The following is an 11,287-nucleotide window of genomic DNA, read 5'->3' as shown; positions in this document are numbered from 1 at the left end:
TGTGTATATATATATATATATTTATAGATATAGATACTGGAACACAATGCTGTCCTTAGGTCCACTGGATCCTGTCAAACTGTCCAACCCATGCTAGCATGGAACCTAGACATTAAATGAGGATGATTATGATGATGGTGTGTGTGTGTAAAAATTATCATTTTCATTTAGAATTGTCTGAATGGAAAAATGGCATTGTTTTGTTTATGTGCCTGGTGAACATTAGATCCTATAGCTTTGTGCACTCAAGGTAGTGGAATAAAATACTGCCTAATTTGTGAAAAGCAAGAAAAGGTTGGAAACCGGAAGAGTATCTGTTTTTAAAAAAGACTACCTCAAAAATAAGTACTCTTCCAACTCATGCCAACATAGTAAAATGGACGTAAAGCTGAACACACACTGCTTACCTTGTAGCCATGTCTTTTTTATCAAAACCTTTCTTCTCCAGCAGTGATTCCTCAACACCTTCTCTCATTTCAGTGTCGTCTGTAAAGTACAAAGACTCTTTCCTTTTTTCTGGTTTCTCTGAAATCAACAACAAAACAAAAGACTGTTACTTTCGCTGGTTACAACAATACTTATCCATCATTCATGCTGATGGTGGCTCTGAGAAATTAACCTGCAGCGGGCCCCTTCTTTCATGCTTCAACCTCTCATCACCTACTATGAAGCTCCACCAAGTTGAAGGGCAACTTAGTCTTGTTAGCAATTTGGTGACCTCAAGAGAGAGAGAGAGAGAGAGAGAGAGAGATAGAGAGAGAGATAGATAGATAGATAGAGAGAGAGAGAGAGAGAGAGAGAGAGAGAGAGAGAGAGAGAGAGAGAGAGAGAGAGAGAGAGAGTATGTGTGTCCCCACCATCACTTGACAACCGGCAAAAGCGACTGATAAAATAAGAGGTGGGTTCGATCTGTTCAACTCCATCCTAGAAGGCAGTGCCCCAGCATGACCGTAGTTCAATGAGAGAAACAACAGTCAAAGATAATCTTTCGGATCCTTTTCCTTTTGAACGGCAGCTTTCAACACAATTTCTAGTTAACTTTTAAACTTTTAAACTTCGTATACTGGCAGAATGTGTCAAAATAAAACATTTTTTTCTCTTGGCCTTCTTGAGAAAATTGTAATTTGTAAGTTTAACGTAGTTTAATTTTTCGAGACTGGGACACTAACGGCTAAATTCTTATCTGTTTCTTTATTACCCACAAGGGGCTAAACATAGAGGGGATAAACAAGGACAGACGTAGGTATTAAGTCGATTACATCGACCCCAGTACGTAACTGGTACTTAATTTATCGACCCCGAAAGGATGAAAGGCAAAGTCGACCTCAGCGGAATTTGAACTCAGAATGTAACGGCAGACGAAATACCTATTTCTTTATTACCCACAAGGGGCTAAACACAGAGGGAACAAACAAGGACAGACAAACGGATTAAGTCGATTACATAGACCCCAGTATGTAACTGGTACTTAATTTATCGACCCCGAAAGGATGAAAGGCAAAGTCGACCTCGGCGGAATTTGAACTCAGAATGTAACGGCAGACGAAATACCTATTTCTTTATTACCCACAAGGGGCTAAACACAGAGGGAACAAACAAGGACAGACAAACGGATTAAGTCGATTACATAGACCTCAGTACGTAACTGGTACTTAATTTATCGACCCCGAAAGGATGAAAGGCAAAGTCGACCTCAGCGGAATTTGAACTCAGAACGTAACAGCAGACGAAATGCCGTTAAGTATTTCGCCCGGCGTGCTAACGTTTCTGCCAGCTTGCCGCCTTTGGCTTTCCCAACGCTTTAGCTTTTACATCATCCGTGTTCAGGCTGCGAGCATGCTGGCTTGCTTCAGTAGGATCCATTGAACCTTGTAACGGAGACCAACTGAAGTACTTGATGTTGCACTGAAGTTTATTTTTCCTTTTTTTTCTTCTTTTCTTTCTCCACTCCTCTTTTACTCTTTACTCTTTACTCTTTTACTTGTTTCAGTCATTTGACTGCGGCCATGCTGGAGCACCGCCTTTAATCGAGCAACTCGACCCCGGGACTTATTCTTTGTAAGCCCAGTGCTTATTCTATCGGTCTCTTTTGCCGAACCGCTAAGTTACAGGGACATAAACACACCAGCATCGGATGTCAAGCAATGCTAGGGGGACAAACACAAACATACACGCACACACACATATACATACATATACATATATACAACGGGCTTCTTTCAGTTTCTGTCTACCAAATTCACTCACAAGGCTTTGGTCGGCCCGAGGCTATAGTAGAAGACACTTGCCCAAGGTGCCTCGCAGTGGAACTGAACCCGGAACCATGTGGTTGGTAAACAAGCTACTTACCACACAGCCACTCCTGCGCCTATGTTCCTGTTCATACTTTGAATAAATTTTTTGTTCATTCACTGAACTAATCCACAAATATTCCTTGTAAGGATGTTTGAAAATGCACTGCCTCAAAAAAATCACTTCAGATCCTATATAAAAAGTCGGGCCCCCCCATAAACTTCAATGCACTAAAAACCTTATTTCCTGAATATGCGCTGCTGAAATTGGTTGATCTAATTATGCCTGTGATTTTTTTTTCTATGCCATCAAGTACAGTAACCTACATATTTGATAATTCAACCAGAAATATTAAAGTCAGGGAAGTGAAAAACCTTATACTCTTTTACTTGTTTCAGTCATTTGACTGCAGCCATGCTGGAGCACCGCCTTTAGTCGAGCAAATCGACCCCGGGACTTATTCTTTGTAAGCCCAGTACTTATTCTTTGTAAGCCCAGTACTTATTCTATCAGTCTCTTTTGCCGAACCGCTAAGTAACGGGGACATAAACACACCAGCATCGGTTGTCAAGCAATGCTAGGGGGACAAACACAGACACACACACTTATATATATATACATATATACGACAGGCTTCTTTCAGTTTCCGTCTACCAAATCCACTCACAAGGCATTGGTCGGTCCGAGGCTATAGTAGAAGACACTTGCCCAAGATGACACGCAGTGGGACTGAACCCGGAACCATGTGGTTGGTTAGCAAGCTACTTACCACACAGCCACTCCTGCGCCTACACTGTATATCTTCATAGCAAATGGACAATTAAATTGCTTTATTTGTATAAATATATTTGTTACCTCTGAAAGAATTTAACTCGCGTCCAAGAAAAGCGAAGATGCAGAAGAAATTTCATTCAGAAGTCAACAAAGTGATAGAGATTTGAAATAGCTAGACCCTAAGGAGAAGGTAAAGGGCAAAGAATTGCGAGGGTTAAAAAAAAAACCCAACTTTTTTTTTAGTATTCTTCGCCTATTCCCTTCTCATGAGGTACTGATAGCTATTTGCAAATGCAGTTCAGATTTTTTTCTATTTATTAAGAAGTTCAAAAATGGATAAAGTAGTCCTAGATGCACTATTTCTGACTTAAAGAAAACATAGGCGCAGGAGTGGCTGTGTGGTAAGTAGCTTGCTTACCAACCACATGGTTCTGAGTTCATTCCCCCTACGTGGCACCTTGGGCAAATGTCTTCTACTATAACCTTGGGTCGACCAAAGCCTTGTGAGTGGATTTGGTAGACGGAAACTGAAAGAAGCCCATTGTATATATATATATATATGTATGTGTGTGTATATGTTTGTGTGCCTGTGTTTGTCCCCGCCAACATCACTTGACAACCGATGGTGGTGTGTTTATGTCCCCGTCACTTAGCGGTTTGGCAAAAGACACCAATACAATAAGTACTAGGCTTCCAAAGAATAAGTCCTGGGGTCGATTTGTTCGACTAAAGGCGGTGCTCCAGCATGGCCGCAGTCAAATGACTGAAACAAGTAAAAGAGTAAAGAGAGAAAAAAAAAGAGATATAATCATCAATCGGCTTTCTGCATCCCAGGTGTTCTAGGACTAAAACGACCACTACTGTTGCCATGACTACCCTTACAATTACTATTGCTATGACTACCACAACAACTGAACGAATAATAGAAGTTTAATATTTGCACTCTTAGTCATAGCGTAGGGAATTTAACGAATAAATTTTAATGGTTTGATTCAGACACAAGACCAGCAATTTTGAAAGGAAGGGTATTAGTCGATGCCATTGACCCCCAATAGGATGTCAAGAGAATGCCCCGAAAGACAAGGTTAACTTTGGCGGGATTTGAACTCAGAAAGTAAAGAAAAGGTACAAAATACCTCCAGGTATTTTCCCCCGACCCATCTAACAATTCTGTCATCTATTAAAGCGAGTTGCATTTATTTACTTTAGTACAAGTAGACTTAACCTTTTCATTACCAACCTAGTTGAAACCGGTTCGACTCTGAATACAAATGTCTTGTTTTCATAAGTTTTGAATTAAAAACTTATCTGTGCATATATATGTACAGATAAGTTTGTATATTTATATATATTTTATATATATATATGTAGATATATGTGGTTGTGTATATATGTATGTATGCAAGTATATGTATGTGTATGCATGTGTATGTGCATGTATGTATATATGTGTGTGTACATGTATATTTGTATATGTATGTGTGTGGGTGTATATATATATGTGTGTGTGTATGTGTATGTCACGGATCACGGGACCGACCAGACCATCAGATGTTGTTACACATCGCTGGTCGCAATGCATTCGCATTGTTTTAGCCTTCAAATGACGCCACCCCACTGGCTAAGTGAGCAGGCCAACAGAAGAAAGAGTGGGAGAAAGAGTGGTGAAAGAGTACAGCAGGGATCACCACCCCCTGCCGGAGCCTCGTGGAGCTTTTAGGTGTTTTCGCTCAATAAACACTCACAACGCCCGGTCTGGGAATCGAAACCGCGATCCTGCGACCGCGAGTCTGATGCCCTAACCACTAGGCCATTGCGCCTCCATGTGTATGTATATACAAATATTGATATGTGTTTATGTATATATACATATATCAAACATTGAATGGTCAACCACCAGTTCTTTTAGAAACCCAAGGGAGTGCCAAGTAAAAAATGGACACAATATTTTCTTTATCTTTTTATATTTTATTTTTTCCCTTTCTTTCTTTCTCATTTTCAAGAACACACAGTATATGTATGTATGAATGTTTATGAAAATATACACAAACAATAGGTTCCTCCATATATGTATATATATGTGAGTGTATGTGTAAATATATATATATAGTTACAAATTGAGATAAGTATGTGATTGAGTATTATCTGGTAATTGATATTTGATTTAGATGTATTTCTCCATTTTCTTATCTTGTATATATATATATATATATATATATATATGTTTATATGTAAGGATATATGTGTGGGTGTACATAGTAACACTTCTACTATTGAAAAGCAAACCCTCTTTTTCCTTCTCTCTTTCCATTTCTTACAAAGGTCATCTAAAAAAATACAAAAAGACCCAAAAAAAGAAAAAAAAGAGAAAGAACAGTTTCCAAACACATCCACCCATATTCTCTCTCTTTCACCTTCTCCCTCCCTCTATTCCCCATTACACACACACACACACACTCTCTCTCTCTCCCTATTTCATTTACCAATAATATAAATACAGGCAAAACTCTACAAACTGACATTTCTGATGAAACTACAGGAATAGTTGAAAGCACTAATATGAAGAAATAATATGTGATATGTAAATAAATATATATTTTTACAACCATCCAGCATTCTGGACACCTTTTTTTCTGCCATATGTACTAAATCTGTACATCACCCCCAATACTTGTAACACACACAACACACACATATATATATATTCTGTTGTGTCTGGGGAGAGTCATTTTCTTTTTGTGCCTTATAATGAATCTTGCAAATCCAATTCCAAAACGAAATATATATATATATATATCACCGTGATCGACCAGGCTACACATCGCTGGTCACAATGCGCTTCGCATTGTTTTAGCCTTCAAATGACGCCACCCCGCTGGCTAAGCGAGCAGAAGAAAGAGTGAGAGAAAGTTGTGGCGAAAGAGAACAGCAGGGATCGCCCCCCCCCCTGCCGGAGCATCGTGAAGCTTCAAGTGTTTTCGCTCAATAAACACTCACAACGCTCGGTCTGGGAATCGAAACCGCGATCCTCTGACCGCGAGTCCGCTGCCCTAACCACTGGGCCATTGCGCCTCCACACACACATATATATATATATATATATAATATAAATAATATATAAATATACGTATATATACATACATATATGTATATACCTACATATACATAAATGTTAAGAATTGCGATATTAGCTTTGTTGGGTACTTCTCTAGCAGTATATTGGATATATGTTATCCAAGGAGGGTTGAATTTACAACCCCTATCTCATTTTATACCTACATATATATATGTATATATACATGCATGTATATATATATATATATAATATATATATATATATATAATATATATATATATATATATATATATATATATATAGATAGATAGATAGATAGATCGTGGCTTGGCTGGCCGAAACTTTTCGAAGTCCCTGTTAATACTGTTCTTGTGAAAGAATAATTTTGTACTCTGCCAAAAGTATCGAGTAATGCTTCAGTTTAAAGTGAAATTGTTCTTATTATAACACACACACACATACACACATCTTCCACTACGACTACAGAATCGCTGATCATGTTGTCTGGTCCCAAGTCAACACAGATCGACTACACCTAGTGATCAACGACGTCCCATCAAGTTTCCATGTATATCTTTAACTACACTGTCAGATTGCCGTCCAATGTATGTTCTTCGTTTCTAACTTCTAAGGTAGCAGAGTTTGATTTGGGCGAATCCAGCTCGCAGTTCATTTCCCCCACCCGAACCCGTCTGAGCCTATAATATCTAAAGTATTCACTCAAGGCAAGGGTCATTTAAGGGGCGCTTTGTTTGTTAACACTATCAGCCTCTAAAACATTTTCAACTTTGCTCATTTGTTCAGTAATCTTATCGATTAGCCCATAACCTTTTAGGCGATTGCAAATGTTATGGAGGAGTGTGTTCATTTGAAAGATAAGAAAGTGAAAACGGAAGAACATTTATATTCGACCATTGAATCAGAAGGCTACACTCGCTGGTGCGAGAACTTCTGCGAACTCCTCAAATAAGTAACTTCAACGATTAAACTACCATTCAGGGCGATCTTTCGTCTCTAGTAGACCTTTCCGTCGATTTCCGTAAAATATTTTTTTTATTTACATATGGGCTTGCGGGAACTTTTGAAGTAATTTACATACATATACACATACACCGAGTAAAAAATTTCAGTTATCTCTTTCTTTCACACATTACTCTCTCTGTCTCTTCGCACACACTAACAGAAGCACTTCACTTACACAACATACTGTCTGTCTCCCACACCCCATCAAACACACACACACACACACACACATGTACATCAATGCTTCATACGCACGGTAACTTCAAAAGAACTTCCCTCGTCATACAATCGCTTTCTCTTAGTCTCTTTCGCTCTCATAACTTCAAAAGTTCCCGCAAGCTCATATGTAAAAAAAAATAGAGACGAAAGATCGCCCCATTCAGAACTGGCGATCGCTCAAACAACAAAGTCTGGTATATATCCTAATTGCAAAAAGACCATCGAAGAGAGATAATTTCAAAATTTCTCAAATAATGTAGTAAAAATCAGTCAATCAACGTTAAACAATAATTGAAGCGGATAACTTACTTTTTTCGAGGACTGTGACAAAATCAACAACTTTACTGGCTGTAATCGCCATTGGTAAAAATTCAAATTGTGCCCCAAAACAATCGCCTATAAGGGCCCCGATGAGGGATCCTCGAAATCTAGAGGCCAGTTTCGCCATCCGTCTTGCTCTGATGTCGCCGTCGTTGTAAATAATGACCGGAGTCGAGAAGCGGTTTGCAGTTATCCCCCCTTATTACCAGCACTCGCCTGACGAGTTTTGCTTTTCTCAATACATACATACACTCTTTTGTTTTTTTAAATTTTATTTTTTACTCTTTTACTTGTTTCAGTCATGTGACTGCGGCCATGCTGGAGCACCGCCTTTAATCGAGCAACTCGACCCCGGGACTTATTCTTTTGTAAGCCCAGTGCTTATTCTATCGGTCCTTTTGCCGAACCGCTAAGTAACGGGGACATAAACACACCAGCATCGGTTGTCAAGCAATGCTAGGGGACAAACACAGACACACACACACACACATACATATATATTCATATATACGACGGGCTTCTTTCAGTTTCCGTCTACCAAATCCACTCACAAGGCTTTGGTCGGCCCGAGGCTATAGTAGAAGACACTGAACCCGGAACCATGTGGTTGGTAGACAAGCTACCTACCACACAGCCACTCCTGCGCCTATACTCTTTTTTTTTTGTTTATTTTTTACTCTTTTACTTGTTTCAGTCATTTGACTGCGGCCATGCTGGAGCACCGCCTTTTAGTCGAGCAAATCGACCTCAGGACTTATTCTTTGTAAGCCCAGTACTCATTCAATCGGTGTCTTTTGCCGAACCGCTAAGTTACGGGGACATAAACACACCACCATCGGTTGTCAAGTGATGTTGGCGGGGACAAACACAGACGCACAAACATATACACACACATATACATACATTTAAATATACATATATACGACGGACTTCTTTCAGTTTCCTTCTACAAAATCCACTCACAAGGCTGTGGTCGGCCTGAGGCAATAGTAGAAGACATCTACCCAAGGTGCCACGTAGTAGGACTGAACCCAGAACCATGTGGCTGGTAAGCAAGCTACTTACCATACAGCCACTCCTACACCTATTTTTTTTTTCAAGAAATTTTTTTCTTAACCTTCACCCAGTTATAATTGTGGTTGCTAATAAAATATCTGGCTAATTGTTGATGTTTAACAATCAATAAATATTCTTGTTTTTGTCGTATTCCAAATCACTTTTTTTTTCTACACTAAATGTCTAATTTGTTAATTTTCAATTTTCCAAAAAAAAAAAAAGTATGTCTAAAGTAGGGCAAAATGAGTAATGATTAATGTTAACAATTCCTTTTCTTTAGCTGCATGTTGCATGAATATATCAAGAAGAGAGACGCTCTAACAGGTTGTGAAGAATATTTTATGTCGAGTTTTTAGACTTAATGGAATTTTGTTAATTTTGAGCGTGGCTGTTGCCAGTACTGCCTGACTGGCCCTCGTGCCGGTGGCATGTAAAAACACCCACTACACTCTCGGAGTGGTTGGCGTTAGGAAGGGCATCAAGCTGTAGAAACTCTGCCAGATCGGATTGGAGCCTGACGCAGCCATCTGGTTTGCCAGACCTCAGTCAAATCGTCCAACCCATGCTAGCATGGAAAGTGGATGTTAAATGATGACGACGATGATGATGATGATGTGACTTTTTTTTTGATCCTCTTTCATCTGCCTTAGATATCTAAAATTTTTGTAGCATTACTAATCTTTCTTATGTCTAAGGATGGATAATGATATATATGAGTTTTTTTTTTTTATTAAATATAATTCTGGAGAAGCAAAGAAACAAATTTACTTTATCTCTTCTTACTCATTTTGCCCCAGCTAAATTTGTCTTTTATATATGCTCAAAGAGAATGGAGATAATTTTCTGAAATAGTGTTTTGAATATATATATTCATATATGGGTACGGACACAAAAAAACGTCGAACACAATGAGAAACGAAACATAATATATATATATACACACATATATATATATACACATATATATATATATATATATATATATATATATATATATATATATATATATATATATATATATATACTCTCAGAGTGGTTGGCGTTAGGAAGGGCATCCAGCTGTAGAAGTCATTTTCATTTTGTGCCTTTTAATGTAACACACTCACCAGTAAAATTTCCACTTATTTCTATTTTTATTTTCCTAAAATTTCATTGCAACTTTTCAATAGTCAAGACTATTGAAAAGGTTGCAAAACGCAACGAAAATTTAGGAAAATAAAAATAAGAAATAAGTGGAAATTTTACTGGTGAGTGTGTTACGTTAAAAGGCACAAAATGAAAATGATTCTACAGCTGGATGCCCTTCCTAACGCCAACCACTCTGAGAGTATATATATATATATATATATATATATATGTGTATATATATATATGTGTATATATATATATATATTATGTTTTCGTTTCTCATTGTGTTCGACGTTTTTTTGGTGTCCTGTACCCATATATGCATGTAGAGGTAGGTACGTACATATATGTATGTATATATGCATATGTTTTATTTATTTATTAATTTGTTATATATATATATATATACAATATATATAAATATGTATATATATACTTACATCCTAAATCCACCATCCTAAATCACACTCTCTCTAGTTTTACTTGTTTTGTTTGCTCTTGTTCCTAATTCTCTGCAAGAAAACATCTTTGCTGTGGGCACCGCCAATTGGGAAGCACTCAGTCTTATCCTTAAAAGTGTGAAACTGAAGGGTACCAATTGGTTGATAACAGATGAAGAATTATGGACCTCTAGTTGTCTCCTATTTGTTTTTACATTTAGTATACATTATGTCGTTTGTTTATACATTTTTTCATTTATAATAACACAGACACACACACACAGACACACACACATAGACACACACACAGACACGCACACAGACACACACGCACACACACATAGACACAGACACACAGACACACACACAGACACACAGACACAGACACAGACACAGACACACAATTAAGATAGGCTTCCACACAGTTTCTTTCTACCAAATTCGCTCAAAAGGTACTTGTTCAAGGTGCTGCACACTGGGACTGAACCTGAAACCTTACAAAGTGAGTCGCTTAACCATACGGCCATGCTTGCACCTGCATGTGTCCAGTGTTTATCTTATTCACACTCCACTCGCCTTTCTTCTTGCAGAAGGTTGAAAAGTGTTTTGAAACTTAGAAAAAAGAGAAATATATATATAGGCGTAGGAGTGGCTGTGTGGTAAGTAGCTTGCTTACCAACCACATGGTTCCGGGTTCAGTCCCACTGCGTGGCATCTTGGGCAAGTGTCTTCTACTATAGCCTCAGGTTGATCAAAGCCTTGTGAGTGAATTTGGTAGATGGAAACTGAAAGAAGCCCGTCGTAGCTTGCTTACCAACCACATGGTTCTGGGTTCAGTCCCACTGCGTGGCACCTTGGGCAGGTGTCTTCTACTATAGCTTCGGGCCGACCAAAGCCTTGTGAGTGGATTTGGTAGACGGAAACTGAAAGAAGCCCGTCGTATATATGTATATATGTG

The 11,287-nt window shown here is 38.4% G+C and overlaps 1 protein-coding gene across 1 annotated transcript in view; it reads right to left on the bottom strand.

Moving 5' to 3' along the window:
- The window catches only part of LOC115219094 (ADP-ribose glycohydrolase ARH3), a 21,318-nt gene extending 13,425 nt beyond the window's left edge, over positions 1-7,893 (bottom strand). The window contains exons 1-2 of the mRNA XM_029789167.2: positions 7,694-7,893; positions 408-525 (exon numbers count right to left, since the gene is read on the bottom strand). Coding sequence (XP_029645027.1) covers positions 408-525; positions 7,694-7,832 — 257 coding nt within the window. The 5' untranslated portion in view covers positions 7,833-7,893. The remainder of the gene's footprint in view (positions 1-407; positions 526-7,693) is intronic.
- Positions 7,894-11,287: the final 3,394 nt, after the last annotated feature.

The sequence above is a fragment of the Octopus sinensis genome, linkage group LG14 (assembly GCF_006345805.1).
Source record: "Octopus sinensis linkage group LG14, ASM634580v1, whole genome shotgun sequence".
Lineage (NCBI taxonomy): Eukaryota > Metazoa > Mollusca > Cephalopoda > Octopoda > Octopodidae > Octopus > Octopus sinensis.
The sequence above is the reverse complement of the archived record's forward strand: the minus strand, read 5'-3'. Positions and strand labels throughout refer to the sequence as shown.